At 43.4% G+C, this 19,038-nt stretch overlaps 1 protein-coding gene across 9 annotated transcripts; it reads left to right on the top strand.

Moving 5' to 3' along the window:
* The first annotated feature begins 301 nt into the window (after positions 1-301).
* Positions 302-18,155, top strand: LOC137355752 (deoxyribonuclease-2-alpha-like). 9 transcript variants are annotated; one of them, XM_068021245.1, is made up of 8 exons: positions 302-547; positions 2,232-2,333; positions 3,207-3,319; positions 5,476-5,641; positions 7,539-7,614; positions 9,183-9,344; positions 12,187-12,384; positions 13,954-17,526. In XM_068021245.1, the coding sequence occupies exons 3-8, from the start codon at positions 3,207-3,209 to the stop codon at positions 14,325-14,327; spliced, it is 1,089 nt and encodes a 362-aa protein (XP_067877346.1). In that variant the 5' UTR covers positions 302-547; positions 2,232-2,333; the 3' UTR covers positions 14,328-17,526. The 9 variants fall into 9 exon arrangements, with proteins under 9 accessions (XP_067877346.1, XP_067877345.1, XP_067877351.1 ...); XM_068021249.1 differs by lacking the exons at positions 302-547; positions 2,232-2,333 and adding exons at positions 749-999; positions 18,028-18,155 and having other exon boundaries at positions 13,954-14,353; XM_068021246.1 differs by lacking the exon at positions 302-547 and adding an exon at positions 749-999.
* The last annotated feature ends 883 nt before the right edge of the window (positions 18,156-19,038 follow it).

Consider the following 19,038-nt stretch of genomic DNA (forward strand, 5'->3'; position numbering starts at 1 on the left):
AGACAAAAGATCCAATGCCGCTGGTTAGAAGAAGAGCAGGGGAGTTCTCTCCGGTGTCCTGGTCAATATTTATCTCTCAATCAAAATCACTAAAACAGATTATCTGTTATTACCACATTGCTGTTTGTGGGATCTTGATGTGCACAAATTGGCTGCATTACAACAGTCAATGCACAGCAAAAGTACTTCATTGGCTGTAAAGCGCTTTGGGATATTTTGCGGTGTTGAAAGATGATATATAAATGCAAGTCTTCCAACTTGGTCTTCAGCGTCACTGACGAATGGTTTTTAAAAGCAGGAAATGAAACTTTGTTCAGCTGCACACTATCACATTCTATCAGTAAGCCTTTTTCGTTGATTTTGTGTCAATGGAGCAGCTTGGCTTGTCTCTTTGATGCTTTGTGAAGGCACACCGACCGAGACTGACAGAAAAAAATAATCTTCTGGTCGTCAAACTTGTTTCAGAGGGAATTTCTCATTTTATCTCCTCCCGAAATAAAACTTATGACTGAAAAGTTTTGTTCAGAAAAAGATCCGGAGCGAAGAAGTGAGTAAAAGAGTCAGTTGTTTGATGTACTGGTAAGCTGGGGGAATCCCGAAAGTAGAAATATAACTTATTTTATTGACTGAGTTAAGGCTGCCAAGTTTCATTTCGTTCAGACCCCTCTCCTAAACTTTTAGATGGACTCTTCCAAACATGTTCAATCTCCACTCTGTCTTGTGACTCAGTGGGTTGGGTAAAGTATGTGAGAAAAGGGTTCGAACTGACTTTCTGTATTGAAGAAATCTTATTTCTATTTTACTTTCCGAAATGTGAAATTTGAACTGCTTTGTTCTACATTTTTTGCAAAATTTATGAGTAAAGTATATTTTTGAAAAAAAAAGATGCCAGACTTCTGACAGGTGCTTTAACTGCAGCAGAACAGGCAGAGAGAGGGGCAGGGACGGTGGTGCCAGTGAAAGCAGGCACCGTATTGAAGGAAGATCCACAGCAAGGCAGTGAGTACATGAAAACTGTAACTGGGGGGGATAAAGTGAAGGACTGAGGGAGAGGGGAGATCAAAGGGACTCGTTTTCATGTCCCTAACACAGCTGGACCAGAGAAACTGGATTTGTACGTGTGTTTTTTAAAATCTCAACTTTATTTTAGGCTGCAGTTGAGGACTGGTGAAGTTTTCTCTTGTGGGTTCATGACAGGATCAGTGGAGACAGTGGCTCAATGGTAATGTCACTGGACTAGTAATCCAGTGGCTCAGGCTAATGCTGAGGGAACAAAGGTTCAAATCCCAGCATGGCAGCTGGTGAGATTTAAAATGTAACTAGTAAATGCAATTGATTAATAAAAATCTGGAATTGAAAGCTAGTCTCAGTGATGGTGCTATGAAACTATCATCAATTGTCGTAAAAACCCATCTGGTTCACTAATGTCCTTTAGGGAAGGAAATCTGCCGTCCTTACCCGGTCTGGTCTACATGTGACTCCAGACCCACAGCAATGTGGTTGACTCTTAACTGCCCTCTGAAATGACCTCACAAGCTGTTCAGTTGTCAAGGGCATTTAGGTATCGGCAACAAATGCTGGCCTGGCCAGTGATGCTCACGTCCCATGAAAGAATTAAAAAAAGATCTTTTTGAGATTGTCTCATTGTTCCTGCTCTCAGATTACTCAACCTTGTCTTTTCTCACCCTCAATCTTTACACACTTTTATAAGCATTTGTTTACAGGGTTATAGATTACAAGCCTGCACCGCCTAAGCCAACAACGACAATTTAAGTCAGTGTTATTTACAGGGGCACAAGTAAATCTCCAGTTAATGCCCACCACCTGCTTACAATTAAACACAATTAATATAAAATTAAGAATTCTTTTCATATTTTTGGTGCAAAGTGCTCCCAGCTCTTAATACTAGCCTTTTCGAATGGCTTTGATGTTCTTATAAACTGAAAAACCTATTCCTTTATTCATTCTCAAGATGTGGACATTGCTGGTTAGACTGGTCTTTATTGCCCATCCCTAGTGAGGTGGTAATGGGTTGCTAGTAACAATTTGATACAAAACTGAATGACTTAATAATCAGTCACATTGGTATGGGACTGGAGTCACATATAGACCCAGACTGGGAAAGGAGGGCAGGTTTCTTTGCCTGAAGGACATTAGTGCACCATTTAGGTTTTTATAACAATCTGACAGCTTTATGACCACTTTTACTGATACCAGTTTTTTATTTCTAGGTGGTTTCGAATCCAAATTATCAAACTGCCATGGTGGGATTTGAACTCACATTCTTTGGAGTATTTGGGAAGACTGGCTGAGTAACATAACCACATACCTAGGTGAAGGGCTAAGCTGCCACTAATGATTGAAAACAATAGGAAAGCTTAAGGTGCAGAAAGTCAGTGATTTAGATAATGCCAACCCTGGGTTTCAGGAGTCTATAGTTATGGGGCAAATGGTTGGCTTTGAATGTAGATTGTAGAAGTTGATGCAATGAGTGTTGATTTTGAAACAGGAAGGGGAAGGCAGAGCACGTTAAACGATACATTTCAAAACAAACCCTGGCCGCACATTTAATCCACTGCCAGAATTTTTTTAAGAATCACTTCTTCGGTTATGGGTATCACTGGAAAGGCTGGCGTTTATTGCCCATCACTAGTTGACCTTGAGAAGGTGATGGTGAGCTGCCTTCTTCCCAAGCGGCTGCACTCCATGCAGTGAAGGTGCTGTTAGGGTGGGAAGTTCCTGGATTTTGACCCAGTGATGATGAAAGAGTGGTAATAGATCTCAATAACTGCATTTACATAGCACCTTTAACCTAGTAAAACATCCCAAGGTGCTTTATAGGAGTGTTATCAAACAAAATTTGGCACTGAACCACATAAGGAGATATTAGAACAGGTGACCAAAAGCTTGGTCAAAGAGGTAGATTTTAAGTCGCATCTTAAAAGGAGGAGAGAAAGGTTTAGGGAGGGAATTCCAAAGCTTAGGGCCCAGGCAGCTGAATGCACGGCAGACAATGATGGAGTAAAGAAAATGCAAGAGGCCAGAATTGGCCAAGCGCAGATTATCTCGGAGGGTTATAGGACTTGGGGAGATTACAGGAAGGAGGCTATGAACGGGTTTATAAACAAGAATGAGAATACAATGATTACTGGCTGGGAGAGGATACTTTCAACCTGTCAATCTTCAATATTCTCATTGTTTTTCAGATGGACATCTCTGTTTGTTGGTGCACACTCGCTTCTCTGATTGTTGCCTGTTTTGTGTCTCCTGTGATCTCTGACATTTCCTGCTACAATGATGATGGTCAGCCTGTCGATTGGTAAATTGGGGCATTTGTTACCCACATCCAAAACTTCTTTAACTAAACAGTGAGCTGCAAACATCAGGGAAATATTAGAAGTGACTTTTCTGATCAGCAAGGATCATAGGAACAGGACTTTTTTTTTATTCATTCATGGGCGACGCTGGCCAGGCCAGCATTTATTGCCCATCCCTAATTGCCCTTGAGAAGGTGGTGGTGAGTTGCCTTCTTGAACCGCTGCAGTCCATGTGGGGTAGGTACACCCACAGTGCTGTTAGGAAGGGAGTTCCAGGATTTTGACTCGGTCTTGTAAGACTTAATCAGGGGTAACAGGTTACTCAAAAGAGTTGAGGAGTCACAGATGGTTTAGTTTAAAGGTTAAAGTGGTTTATGGAGAAGCGACAGGTCAAATACAACACATAGTCAGACTGGATATAGTAGGTATATGACATGTGACAGGTGAGAAGGTTTACTGGTCGTGGATCGGACGGACGGACGGAACAGCCTGATCTCTGCTGCTTGCTGTAACGATCTCTTCCACACCTTTAGGTTAATCAGGGTGATAAGCTGAAGCTAGCAACCCTAAAGAGCCTCCTCCCTTCGTCTGTCCTTTTCCCTACTTGACTGCCTGTTTGTATACTTTACTTTTAGGGGTTGGTGAGTATCTCATGCCAATCATTTGTTCAATTACATCTTCCCATCTAATTGTCCAATTACCAAGGGACAGGTACCCGAGATGAACCTCTCCTATTTCCATGCCCTCGCCCATGAAGTCACCTCATTGCTTGTTTCTTGTAAGAGAATCTTGCTGGCTTCACCAGACATTTTTTTTTAGATAAGGAATCATGAGGCTTTATCAGGCCCAGGCCTGTATCTGGAGAAGTGATTTCTCCCTCTGGAAAACACAATGTATCTTGACTGCACTGTGTCTGTGCTATCTTTAGCAGGCAGCTAAAGAGTTCCTTGAAGTGAGAGGTAGAGCGAGAAAAACCTATTTCTAAGAAGCCACTATCCCAGCATTTCTTTAACAACTATCAATTCGAGTCATTCAAAAATATTCTCAGAACTACCATTCCTTCCACCATTCAGACCTTTGTTCAACCATTCAATTAGATCACGGCTTATCTTAAATCCATCTACCAGCCTTAACCCTTAATACCCTTCCTTAACAAAAATAACAGAAGCTCTGTTACCCACCAGAGGGGAAGGAGCCGTCTGTTCAGGTGGGAGGAAAGGGATTTCCCCCTCTTTCTATATCATTGAGGTTTGTGTGTTTCAGCAATGTCAGTAACACATTATTATTAACCTGAGAACTCACTGGAAGAATCTTATTTCATCATTTGGGAGAGAAATATTTTCTAGTGGTCCGACAAAGAACAATTCTTTTTGAAGAAAAGCTTTTGTATTTAGTGACCCAGATAGCCATGGCTTTTAAGAGTGTTGGGCATTGCATATCCTGTCCTAGCAACACTGTGTAATATCTCAGACATACTGGTACTTTGAGAGGTATAAAACTAATTTAATAAACTATTTGCGTGTTAGCACTCAAAGGGAGTAATTTTAACAGTGTGATGCTGTAAAACAGGTGAGAGTGGCTCAGTGATGCCTTTTACATCTCTTGTGATTATTATTTCCATTGGAGTCAATTGGGAGAGATGTTAAAATGACCGGTGAACTGTCCGTCACTTAAACTATCATACAGTCAAAATGAACCCTGACAGCTTTCATTTCTGGGGCTGTAGATTGGTGCTGAGCACTTACTAAGTCAGGTACAGCACAGATTGATGGTGGTGTTCCCATGCGTCTGCTGCCCTTGTCCTTCTAGATGGTAGAGATCACGGGTTTGGAAGGTGCTGTCTAGGGAGACTTGGTGAGTTGCTGTGTTGCATCTTGTAGATGGTACACACTGCTGCCACTGTGCGTCAGTGGTTGAGGGAGTGAATGTTTAAGGTGGCGGATGGGGTATTGGTCAAGTGAGCTGCTTAGTCCTGAATAGTGTTGAGCTTCTTGACTCTGAGTGAGGCGGGGAGATATTGTGTTGTGGGCTCGTACCCACCAGGAGTGGTTTATTGAAGATGCCCATGACTAGGTTATGTGGGCAGTGTTCCCTTTTCATTCACACTGTCTTTCCTGTTGACTTTTATCTCCTTCCACCCCACCCCCTGTGTTTTCAGGTTTATTATTTACAAGTTACCCAAACACGTCAGTCAAAATGGTTTAACGTACATGTACATGGACCCCACGACCTACAGCTGGAAAACTGGGAAACACTTAATCAATGAGTCTGACGGAGCTGTGGGAAAAACTGTGCAGCAGTTCTACAATAGATCTAAACATCAGGTAACTGAAATGGTGGTTTCTGTCACTGAGCTGGAAGGGGCATGGTGCGAGGTGTTAATGATCATGAGGATAGTGATACAGGAACCAATCACCCATTCATCGCTTTTGTAGGAGACAATGGGAGGATATTGACCACCAGAGTGAACTGCAGTCTGATAGTCTCCTCTTTGAATTTGAGAAAGAAAGGACCTGCATCTCCATAGTGACTTTCATAACCTCAGGACATCCCAAAGCGCTTTGCAGCCAATGAAGTACCTTTGAAGTATAGTCACTGTTATAATGTAGGAAGCACGGCAGGCAATTTACACACAGCAAGAGCCCACAGATGATAATGACCAGATCATCAATTTTTGGCGATGTTGATTCAAGGATAAATATTGGCCAGGACACCAGGGAGAACTCCCCTGCTCTTCAAAATAGTGGCCTTGAATTATTTTTTATGTCCACCTGAGAGGGCAGAATGATTCACCGAAACACACAATACTACTTTGAAATGCTTTATTGACCATATGGTGCGTACTTGTGGAACTTTTCTATATCACAGAGCCCTGTAGGGTAATACTCCCTATGGCTGCCCTATAAATGATTGAATTTCCCCAGATGTTTTGTCCCCCTCACACCCAAATTCTTCTTATGTTGTCAAATCTTTGGAGGGCTACAGGGAAGGAGTGGAGGCAGTGGGACTAATTGGATAGCTCTGTCAAACAGCTGGCAGTATCATGATGGACTGAATGGCCTCTTTCTGCGTTGTATCATCCTGTGACTCAGTAATCCTGCAATAGCTAAATTCAGCAGAGGGTGGGTTGTGTACGAGGTGAGCTAAGGGATCCATCTGCTGGGGGCTACTGGAGTTTTGTGTGGTCTATCCTCCACCTCTTCAGCGTAGAGTGCGCCTGAGGATCCTGTGACCCCCCCGCCCAAAGGTTGGGGGCAGTGAGCTGCTGGACGGTGACCCCATGCTCTGTAATAACTTATTTGGATTGGTAAATATTCAGACAGGTTTCTTCCAAATCACAAATGGAAATCTGCAAACTGCTGCAAATTACACTGATATCTTAGTCAGCAGTTGGGACAGCTCACTAAGTGGTTCCTGGTTTTACAGACACCACAAAGTTGCTGGCTCAATAATTTTCTTTCCCCATCACCTCCTAGATCCCGTGACTAATCTGTAACTCAACTCCATCCACCAGCCTTGGTTCGTTGTCCCTTAACACGCTTCTGCAACAAAAACAATCTCAATTTTAAAATTTTTAATTGATACCCCGCAGCCTCAACAGCTTTCTGGGGGAGAGAGTTCCAGATTTCCACTAGCCTTTGTGTGAAGAACTGCTTCCTGACATTACCCCTGAATGGTCGAGCTCTAATTTTAAAGTTATGCCCCCTTGTTCTTGACTCCACATCCCACCCACCCCCGAACCCCCACCCAGGGAAATAGTTTCCCTCCATCTACCCTATCAAATCCTTTAATCATTTCAAACACCTCAGTTAGATCCTCCCTTAATCTTCTATACTCGAAAGAACACAAGCTGAGTCTGTGCAACCTGTGCTCCTCGTGCAACCATAATCGCCCTGGTACTGCTCTTATTGGACAGACTGGTACAGAGTAGCTTGGGACACTGTTGGATGTGTGACAGCAATGTTCTCTCTCCAGGTTACAAAGCTATGGAAAGTGCTGTGACTTTGTTCAGGCAGCATGTGCTGAGCTGGGCAGGGAATACTCTGTGTTGTGCTGTCTGTGTTCATAAAAACATGTTGATATGGGATTTCCAGAGGGGCTGGTTCGCAGTTAGGGGGAGTTCTATGACTGTAGATGCCTGGACTTAATAGGTTGCTTAGAGGCAGTAAGAAGCAGCTGGAAAGATTTCTGCATTCATTCCTGTATTTTTTGTTTTTACAGAGTGACGATGTGGCATATGTGCTCTACAATGACCAGATCAGTGTTGACTCTACTACTCACATTGGCCATACTAAAGGTGATGAGCAATCACTATGCAGTGATGTTTCCTCTCATGCAATAGTCTATAGGCCTTTCCATAAGCAACATTCTGTTTAAAATGGGTTTGGTTACAGGGCTATTTTCTCCCCACCTTCCTGCTGCTCTGCTTCTTTGCAAATGCGCTTGAAATATTTGATTGCTGAATGGATTTTTGTAGAGGTGATTTACGCCCAGCGTGTTAGGTGTCAGCTGTGGCTCAGTGGGTCACACTCTTGCCTCTGAGTCAGAGAGTTGTGGTTCAAGCCCCACTCTCAAAACTTGAGGGTCCACCCAGGCAGACACTCCAGTGCTACTATGGAGGGAGTGCTGCACTGTTGGAGGTGCCATCTTTCATTAAACCAAGGTACCCTCTCCATTGGATGTAAAAAAAAAACCTGTGGCACTATTTCAAAAGAGCAGGGGAGTTTGTCCTGATCAATATTTATCACTGAAACAGATTGTCTGGTCATTGTCACATTGCTGGTTGTGGGAGCTTGCTGTGCGCAAATTGGCTGCTGTGTTTCCCACATTACTTCATTGGCTGTAAACCTCTTTCTGGTGCCTTGAGGTCATGAAAGGTGCTAAATCAATGCAACTTCCTTTATTCTTTGTGTCATTTAGATTTGGGGAACTGCATTCAGGCCCCTGTCTGCTGACAAGATTGTTTAGAACCATGACATCCTATTTGACCCTGAACTGAGCTTCCAATCCTCATCTTCCCCAACACCAAGACCGCCGACTTCCAACTCCATAATGTCACACGTCTCTACCCCTGCCTCTGCCCGTCTTCTGCTGAAGCACACACCCTGCTTTGTTACCTCTAAACTTGGATACTCCAATACGCTCCTGCCTGGCCTCCCATCTTTCACAAACTGAGTTCGTCCAAAACTGCCCTTATCCTTACTCACACCAAGTTCTGTTGACCCATCACCCCATCACCCCTGCTCACTGACCTGCACATTGGCTTCTGGTCTACAATGACTCAAGTTTAAATTTCTCATTTTTGTGTTCAAATTTCTCCATGGCTTCACCTCATCCCTATCTCTCTAACCTCGTCCAGCTCTATAAGCCTCTGAGAACTCTGCATTCTTCCAGTTTTGGCCTCTTATGCATCTTCCTGATGTTTCTTTGTCCGTCCATTGATAACCGTGCCTTAATTTGCCTGGGCCCTAAACTCTGGAATTCCCTCTCTAAACCTCTCCACCTCTCTCATCTTTAAGACACTTCTTAAAACCTACCTCTGACCAAGCTTTTGGTCACCTGTCCTAATATCTCCTCATGTGATGTCAAATTTTGTTTCATGATGCTCCTGTAAAGCGCCTTAGGGCATTTTACTATGTTAAAGGTGCTGTATAAATGCAAGTTGTTGTTGTATTCCATATGTTGCAGCTTATACCTTGCAGTTCCCACTGAGTCTAAAATTCAAACACCTTAATGATGGAATGTGTAGTCCTTATGTTGCTTCTGCTACTGGATTAGAGTATCTTGGTTGTTCTCACTGTGTCGTTTGGTTATATAGACACTGGAAGTGTTTACTGATCAGTATTTCTTTCTTCCTAAAACCAGGAGTTGTCCTTTTGGATCAGAAACAAGGCTTCTGGTTAGTTCACAGTACTCCACACTTCCCATCAAGCACTGATGAATGGCACTCGTGGCCAGACAGTGGAAAGAAAAATGGACAATCGTTCCTCTGTGTTACATACCTATACTCGCAGTTCATAGAAATTGGTGAGCAGATTGTTCGGCAAATGCTGCTGTCTTCTCTTTAAAATAGTGCAAAGCTCCCCGAGTGGCTCAGTTGTTAAATGTCCTGCCCAGGAAGCTCCCATTTTGATACCTAAGTGGACCTTAGCTGGGATGGTAATGCACTGGAAACCAATATCCAAAGTCCTGGGCTAAGGAAGGGGTATAAAAAATTGGCCTGGGTTCCTACTTTCAATCAATATTCATTAACTGGGTGCAGTTTGGTCCAAGCAGTCTGGAGTTAGCTGATCTTATAACCCTTACAGTGGCCTGGCATGCTGACACTCCATATTGAGGCTGATTGGTGAATACTTTGGGCAAGCGTCTTCACCCAGAGAGTGGTGAGAATGTGGAACTCACTACCACAGGGAGTGGTTGAGGCGAATAGAATGCATTTATGGGGAAGCTAGATAAACACATGAGGGGGAAAGGAATAGAAGGATATGCTGATAGGATGAGATGAAGAGGGGTGTGTTACGGTCAAGTGAGGAGGGGGTGAAAGGTTTCCTTCTTTTCCCTCTCCTTGTTTGACCACAACAGGTTTAACGCTTTCTTAAAGTGGATGTACTGGCCAATTCAGCAGGTGTTTGATTACTTACTTGCTATGATCATAACCAGAACCAACTGGACAGGTTTTCTTGAGTTAACAAAGAAAGAGGTTAACTTTATTGTACCTAAACCAAACTAATAAAATAATAAACAACGCGCCAACTTTCACTGTCACGCACACCAGAGGTTTACACACACAAATAGGTTATAGAGTGAGGAAAGATAGATTGGTTGAGTTTAGAGGCCCATAAAAAAATGTATACAGTCTGTGCAGTTTGGTGATTCGGCTGGCTTCTAGCTGAATTCAGAGGTCCTGAGGCTTTTAGTTTGACGGAGGTAGACGACTGGTTTGGTGAGTCTCTTGGAGAAAGGGGTGCGGATGATTTTCTCCAACGGGATTTCTGATTGTAGCCAGAGTATGCAAAGGTGGTCAGTGAACAAGCAGGATTTGAAAGCTTTCAAGCTGGAATGGAGAGAGACAGAGAGGGAGACCCTCACTTAGGGTCTACATGTGTCAGAGTCCAGTTGTTTTTCCTCTGCTGCAGAGAAAACACCATCTTAAAACCACAGATGGGGAGGGGCTTGTCACATGACAGTCACTCAGTCATTCAAACATAGCAGTTAGTAGTATTGCTTCTTGCTAAAAGAAAGAGAACAAACAGTCCCTTAAACTTCCTGGGTCTTGATTCTTGCTGGGGAATTAGCAGACATTTCTTCTCCCTCCTCAGGCCTTTGCAATGTAGGATACAGTGTTGCAAACTAGGTGATCATTTTAAGCTGCTATCAAAGTCATCTTTTTAAAATGTCTTTTAAAAACAAATAAATTCAGATTGCCAGTCAGTGGATTAAAGAAAATTATCATTTAACAAAGCACATTAGTGTAATAAGTGGAAGAAGGCTCGTGTGGAGCATAAATACAGTATGGACCAGTTGGGCCGAAAGGCCTCTTTCTGTGCTAAGGCCTTGTAAGATTTTTGATAAGGTAGGGGTGTTTTATAACCCCTTCTAAGGTGGGAACAGACTTGGCAGCAAACAGCTTGTTGTGAATTGATTTAATTGAGATATAGGTAAGGACAAGTTTGTCAAATTCTCAGTAAGCTATTGTAATTAACAGTCTAACCTGTATTATGGACTGGACAGCAGAGCACATGACTCTCTCTCTTGCAGCTTGTGGTCTTCAAGCTTTTGGCTCTCTCTCTCTCTCTTGTAGTTTCTTGTTGTTCAAATTCTCTGCCGCATATTGGCAAAGTCACAAGCCAACTTATTCTGGCAGCCTTGCAGTTAACACCAATCTGTGAGCAGTCTTGTATTAAAGGATGTCTTTCTTAACCAACCAAGGATTCTTTTGTGATGGTTGCCAACCTTTTCATTCCTGCTATTAAAACGTAGAAAAAGTCTTTGTGTTAACCACCTTATGTCAATGCTTGTACTTTTCCGGGGATGCCTTATCTCACTATAAGACAAATCTATGCAGAGTCTGTCACTGTCTGCTCTCAAGATCTGACATTTTTACTGCAAGCAAGCATTTTAAAACTTGACATAAGACGGAATCTCTCTGCCTTGACATCTTGTCTATACTGTACCTTATTTCCTACCTTTTCCCACTTTTCCATACTACAAAGAAGGATTCTAATAAAGCAAAATGTTAGTTTATAATAAGTCATTGTTAGTTTATAATAGCTAGATTTTAACAATTAGTATGCTGGTTAGTAACTTTTAGCAATCTAATAATTGAGATAGCTGATGCCTGCGAAACTCCAACCATCAGGAGAGCAAATAAATCACCCCCCCCCCCCCCCAAACTGGGGCGGCACAGTGGCGCAGTGGTTAGCACCGCAGCCTCACAGCTCCAGCGACCCGGGTTCAATTCCGGGTACTGACTGTGTGGAGTTTGCAAGTTCTCCCTGTGTCTGTGTGGGTTTCCTCCGGGTGCTCCGGTTTCCTCCCACATGCCAAAGACTTGCAGGTTGAAAGGTAAATTGGCCATTAGAAATTGCCCCTAGTGTAGGTAGATGGTAGGGAAAATATAGGGGACAGGTGGGGATGTGGTAGGAATATGGAATTAGTGTAGGATTAGTGTAAATGGGTGGTTGATGGTCGGCACAGACACGGTGGGCCGAAAGGGCATGTTTCAGTGCTGTATCTCTAAACTAAACTAAACTAAAAAAGAGCGTCTCTTGCTCTTTAATTTGTTTTACTTTATTCATTGAAGGATTACACTGTTGTGAAAGTTTCCTGAAATATCTAACCTCTCCTCCTGCCATGTTGCCTTTTGTAGGGACGCAGTTGTTGTACAACAACCCTCGTGTCTACTATCAGTCTGTCCCGTCCACTTTTGCCGAAGATCTTGTGAACCTCACGAAGGCAGCGTCGGGTGAACGGCTGAAGGCCCCTCCCTGGCATCGAGCGGTCAACCTATCGTCTGCAGCAGGGAAACGCTTCATCAGTTTTGCAAAATACAGCAAATTTGGAGATGGTAATGTACTTTCTCCATTAACAGTGTAGCTCCCTTCTTACCCTATCTCAGTCCGATTTACCTTTCTCTACTCTTGCCGAATCTCAGGCATTTCCCCCTTGCAAACCATTCCAGCTTACACATGCTTTCAACACTCCTGCAGTCAAGTGGAAGTAGATCCAATAGTAACTTTCAATTATATATATACTTGAAAATAAAGTTTGTGGGACTATGGGGAAAGAGCAGTAGAGTGGGGCTGATAGCTTAGTTTAGTTTAGTTTAGAGATACAGCACTGAAACAGGCCCTTCGGCCCAACGGGTCTGTGCTGACCATCAACCACCCATTTATACTAATCCTACACTAATCCCAAATTCCTACCACATCCCGACCTGTCCCTAGATTCCCCTACCACCTACCTATACTAGGGACAATTTATAATGGCCAATTTACCTATCAACCTGCAAGTCTTTTGGCTTGTGGGAGGAAACCAGAGCACCCGGAGAAAACCCACGCAGACACAGGGAGAACTTTCAAACTCCACACAGGCAGTACCCGGAATCGAACCCGGGTCCCTGGAGCTGTGAGGCTGCGGTGCTAACCACTGCGCCACAGCTCTTTCAAAAGAGCTGGCACAGGTATATTTAGCATGGAAGTTATTATTGAATATGCTTCCATCACCCTTCCAGGCAGCGCATTCCAGATCACAACAACTCGCTGTGTAAAAAAAAATTCTCCTCCTCGCAACTCTGGTTCTTTTGCCAACTACCAACCCTCCTGCCACCGGAAACAGTTATTCTCTATCTACTCTGTCAAAACCCCATGCAATTTTGAACATCTCTATTAAATGCCCCCTTAATCTTCTGAACACTAAGGAGGATAATTTCAGCTTCTTCACATAACTGAATGTAGGTGGGGAATATTTCAGCTGTTTTGACACTTTGGCTATTTTAATTCTGGCATTCCCTTTAAATTTTTGGGGCCCTAAGCCTAAACCTAATCCTTAGAGGATCATTAGGGGATGCAAGGAGGTATTGTGTGGATTTACAGCACAGTAACAGGCCATTCAGCCCAACTGCTCCATGCTGGTGTTTATGCTCCACATGAGCTTCCTCCCATCCTAAAATAAAAGCAAAATACTGCGGATGCTGGAAATCTGAAACAAAAACAAGAAATGCTGGATTCACTCAGCAGGTCTGGCAGCATCTGTGGAAAGAGAAGCAGAGTTAACGTTTCGGGTCAGTGACCCTCCTTCCGAAGAAGGGTCACTGACCCAAAACGTTAACTCTGCTTCTCTTTCCACAGATGCTGCCAGACCTGCTGAGTGATTCCAGCATTTCTTGTTTTTGTTCCTCCCATCCTACTTCATTTTGCCCTTTCTCCCTCATGTGTTTATCTGGCTTCCCCTTAAAAGCATCTACACTATTCATCTCAACTACTCCCTGTGGTAGCTAGTTCCACATTCTCACCACTCTCTGGTGAGGCTCTCCTGATTTCTGTATTGATTTGTTAATGACTATCTCACATTTATGGTCTAGATGGAATGGGTAGAGATGCTGTTGATCACTGTTATATGTTCTTCTACATTGCAGATTTATACTCCGGCTGGGTGGCGAGCTTCTTTCAGAGTGACTTGTTGGTTGAGACGTGGCCAAATTCTGAGCACACACTCCTGTCCAACTGCAGCATGAAGTACGCAGTGTACAACGTGAAGAAAGTTACATTCACCGCAAACATCAGCTTCAGCAGCCATGACGATCACTCAAAATGGTGCGTGACAAGCTCAGGCGGAGATGTTAAGTGGACGTGCATTGGGGATATCAACCGAGACCAGGCGCAGGAACACAGAGGAGGTGGAACTGTCTGCACCAATGATCCAGTTGTCTGGGATTCTTTCTTGAGCCTAGCTGCATCCTGCGAGATCTGCAACTGTCCTTGCAATGAGGAGCAAAGAAGGAATTTCTGAGCTGGGGCTGGGATGGTGGTTTCAGGGTAAATGTGCACCGATTAGCTTTTCCTTTGCTTTTGCCAGTTTGGGTTTAAGAGCTTGTTTGTATATTAGTACACAGAGAGCATGACAAATACTTATAGTCTGTTGGAATCCCATCCAGCGAGCTCAAGGTCATATCCAGATTTGGCCAAGGTTTGCCTCTAATGGACAATGGCCTTGATATTTTCTTTCAGATCCATATTTTGGATGAGATGTTAAACCGAGGCTTCATCTGCCCTCGAAGGTAGATGTAAAAATCTCATGGCACTATTCTGAAGAACAACTGAGGAAGGATATACATGCCATAGAGGGAGTGCAGTGGAGGTACACCAGACTGATTCCTGGGATGGTGGGATTGTCCTATGAGGAGAGCATACGAACAGACCAATTAGGAGCAGGAGTAGGCCAATCGGCCCTTCGAGCCTGCTCTGCCATTCAATAAGTTCATGGTTGAACTGATTACTCCACATTTCCACCTAACCCCAATAACCTTCCACCCCCTTGACTATCAAGAATCTATCTACCTCTGCCTTAAAAATATTCAAAGACTCTGCTTCCACTGCTTTTTGAGGAAGAGAATTCCAAAGACTCACGGCCCTCTGAGAGAAAAAATTTCTCCTCATCTCTGTCTTAAATGGGCAACCCCTTATTTTTAAACAGTGACCCTTAGTTCTAGATTCTCCCACAAGGGGAAACATCCTTTCCACATCCACCCTGTCAAGACCCCTCAGGATCTTATATGTTTCAATCAAGTCGCCTCTTACTCTTCTAAATTCCAGCGAATACAAGCCTAGCCTGTCCAATCTTTCCTCATAAGGCAGCCCATCCATTCCAGGTATTAGTCTAGTAAACCTTCTCTGTACTGCCTCCAACGCATTTACATCCTTCCTTAAATAAGGACACCAGTACTGTACACAGTACTCCAGATGTGGTCCCACCAATGCCCTGTATAGCTGAAACATAACCTCCCTACTTTAGTGTTCAATTCCCCTCGCGATAAACAATAACATTCTATTAGCTTTCCTAATTACGTGCTGTACCTGCATATTAACCTTTTACGATTCATGCACTAGGACACCCAGATTCCTCTGCATCTCAGAGCTCTGTAATCTCTCACCATTTAGATAATATGCTTCTTTTTTATTCTTCCTGTCAAAGTGGACAATTTCACACTTTCCCACATTATACTCCATTTGCCAGGTCTTTGCCCACTCACTTAACCTATCAATATCCCTTTGTATCCTCCTTATGTCGTCTTCACACGTTACTTTCCTACCTATCTTTGCGTCATCAGCAAATTTAGCAACCATACCTTCAGTCCCTTCATCCAAGTCATTTATATAAATTGTAAAAAGTTGAGGCCCTGTGGCACTGAGAGATTGAAGAGAATTTGCCTGTATTCTCTGGTGTTTAGAAGAATGAGAGGCGATCTCATAGAAACTTACAAAATTCTTAAATGGAATGGAATTTTGGCATTTATTGCGAAAGGAATAAAAGTAGGGAAGTATTGCTGCAACTTTACATGGCATTAGTGAGACTGCACCTGGAGTATTGCGTACAGTTTTGGTCCCCTTACTTGAGGAGGGGTGTAGTTGTATTGGAGGCAATTCAGAGGAGGTTCCCTAGACTGATTTCAGAGATGAGGGGTTTGTCTTATGAAGAGAGATTGAGCAGTTTAGGCCTTTACTCACTTGAGTTTAGAGAGGAGATCTAATTGAGGTATTTAAGATGATTAACAAAGTAGACGTAGAGAGGATCTTTCCTCTTGTGGGGCAATCTAGAACGAGAGGTCATAGTTTTAGGATAAGGGGTAGCAGATTTAAAACAGAGATGAGGAGAAATTACTTCTCTCAAAGGGTCATGAGGCTATGGAATTCACTACCCCAGAGTGCGGTGGATGCCGGGACATTGAGTAAATTTAAGGAGGAGATAGACAGATTTTTAATTAGAAATGGGTTGAAGGGTTATGGAGAATGGGCAGGAAAGTAGAGTTGAGGCCGAGATGAGATCAGCCAGGCTCGAGGGGCTGAATTGCCTACTCCTGCTCCTAGTTCTTATGTTCTAAAGGGATAGACAAGGTGGATGCAGGAAGGATGTTTCCCTTGGCTGTGGGGTCTAGAACCCAGGGGACACAATTTCCGAATAAAGGGCAAGCCATTTAGGACTGAGATGAGGAGCAACTTCTTCACTCAGAGAGTGGTGAATCTTTGGAATTCTCGGCCCCCGAGGGTGGTGGAAGCTCAGTCACTGAGTAAGTTCAAGACAGAGATCGATAGATTTCTAGTTGCTAATGACATCAAGGGAAATGGGGATAGTGCGAGAATATGGCGTTGAGACAGATGATCAACCATGATCTAGAATGGCGCAGCAGGTTTGAAGGGTTGAATGGCCAGTCCTGCTCCTATGTTCTCCCCTGTGTCCTGGCCAACATGTATCCCTTAACCAAAATCACTAAAACAGATTATCCAGTCATTGCTGTTTGTGGGGGCTTGCTGTGCAGAAATTGGCTACTGCATTTACTACGTAACTACACTTTAAAAGTACTTCATTGGCTGTAAAGTGCTCTGGGATGCCTGAGGTTGTGAAAGGCGCTATATGAATGCATAATAAAAACAAGAAATGCTGGAAATACTCAGCAGGTCGGACAGCATCTGTGGAGAGAGAAGCAGAGTTAACGTTTCAGGTCAGTGACCTTTCATCAGAACTGACAAAAATGCACTATATAAATGCAACTCCTTTCTTTCACTATCCGATCCTGGTTAGTTTCCCATGGCTCCTTTCCCTGATATTGGGCTTTGAAGTGAAACAGAAAGACAGGCTTATGTCATTGAAGTATGTTGGCATTTCCAGGGGACACGCTACCTACGGTGCTTAGAACTAATACTGCTCTTCCTCCAATAGAAATGTGATGTGGGGCAGCCCCACACTTTACTGCCCGCCCTCCACAGACATAAAGATGCTTGAGTGCCTCACTCTTTCCGTTCCTTGCTTCGAGAGTGGCTGAGATTGATGATGGTTTTCCTGCCACAGTGAACTGCCGCTCCAGGTCACTGTATTGGCGTCCACAAATACGTTGTTTAATTTGTAGCACTGAATATTCTTGCCTGAATCATCAGTAAATCAGTGGTGCTGTGTAACAGAATAAATCCTGGGTTTAACCTCAGAATTCACCTGGTATGTTGTTTCTGGTCTGGTTTTACTTTGTATAACGCTCGAAAATTAACTTTCAAATATACTGAAGTGTCAATCCATCAAGCATGTAAATGGCACATCTAAGACATCATGGAACGATACTGCCCAGAAGGAGGCTATTCAGCCCATCGTGCCTGTGCTCGCTCGTTGAAAGAGCTATCCAATTTGTCCCACACTCTCCTTGCTCTTTCCCCCTAGCCCTGAAAATGTTTCCTTTTCGAGTATACATTTAATTTCCTTTTAGAGAGTTCTTATTTAATTTGCTTTCACCGCCCTTTCAGGTAGTGCATTTCAGATCACAACTCACTGAGTGAAAAAATGTCCTCATCTCCCTCCTGGTTATTTTGCGAATTAGCTTAAATCTGTGTCCTCTGGTTACCGACCCTCCCACCAGTGGAAACAGTTTCTCCTTACTTACTCTATCAAAACCCTTGATAATTTTGAACACTTCTATTAAATCTCTTCTTAATCTTCTCTGCTCTAGGGAGAACAAACCCAGTCTATCCACAGCATTGAAGTCCTTCATTCTTGGTAAAATTCCAGCAAATATATTGCATTTGGACAACATTCCACCAATAAGCAGCAAGAAATTGGGCAGCACAAAGTTCATAGTTCACTAGGAATGTCTGAGATGAATAAAATGTTCCGAGAAATTGATTTGTGTTAAATGTTGTACTTGTGGGGATTTTGCTGGAAATTGCAGCAGTGATATGTGACCTACAGACACTAAGGTCTAGGTTGAATCTCTGGTATTGCCTTGGGGGATTAGTTATGCTCAAAACTAACTGGTTCCTCTTACATCACCTTAGCTGAGCTGCGGCACTCAAAGATAGGATCATCGCTCCTCAAATCTTTTCACATCTTAACTCATTATACCCCAGGATTTTAAAACTGGAAATCAACAACTTATATTTATAGTAAATAAAAGCTGACAGCAAGGCAGATTACCAAAAGCTTGATCAAAGATCTAGGTCTTAAGGAGCATCTTGAAGGAGGAAAGAGAGGCGGAGGGCAGAGGTTCCAGAGATTAGGGCCTTGGCAGTTGAAGGTACGGCCACCAATAATAGAGCAATTGAAATCAGGGATGTTCAAGAGGCCAGAACTGGATGAGTGTAGAGATCTCTGAGGGTTGCGGGACTGGAGGAGAGTACAGAGATAGGGAGGGGTGAGGCCATGGAGGGATTTGAAAAATAGGATGAGTATCTTAAAAATGGAAGCATTGCTTAACTGGGAGCCAATATAGGTCAGAGAGCACAGGGGTGATGGGTGAATGGGACGGCGTGAGTAAGGACACGGGAGTTTTCGATGACCTCAAGTTTACGGAGGGTAGAATGTGGGAGACCGGCCAGGAATGCATCAGAATAGTCAAGTCTAGAGGTAATAAAGGCATGGATGAGGGTTTCAGCAGGAAGTGAGCTGAGGCAGGGGTGAATCTCCTTGCTCTGATATTGCTGGAACACTCTAGCCATTGGGACTTGGCTGAGCTTCTGGCTCT

This window comes from Heterodontus francisci, chromosome 43, assembly GCF_036365525.1.
Source record: "Heterodontus francisci isolate sHetFra1 chromosome 43, sHetFra1.hap1, whole genome shotgun sequence".
Classification (NCBI taxonomy): Eukaryota; Metazoa; Chordata; class Chondrichthyes; order Heterodontiformes; family Heterodontidae; genus Heterodontus; species Heterodontus francisci.

Excerpts from the sequence above, each read along its gene's own strand:
- LOC137355752 (XM_068021245.1), top strand. The coding sequence starts at position 3,207 with ATGGACATCTCTGTTTGTTGGTGCACACTCGCTTCTCTGATTGTTGCC. Across the intron at positions 7,615-9,182 it reads TCACATTGGCCATACTAAAG|GAGTTGTCCTTTTGGATCAG; the intron begins GTGATGAGCAAT and ends TCCTAAAACCAG. Across the intron at positions 12,385-13,953 it reads ATACAGCAAATTTGGAGATG|ATTTATACTCCGGCTGGGTG; the intron begins GTAATGTACTTT and ends TCTACATTGCAG.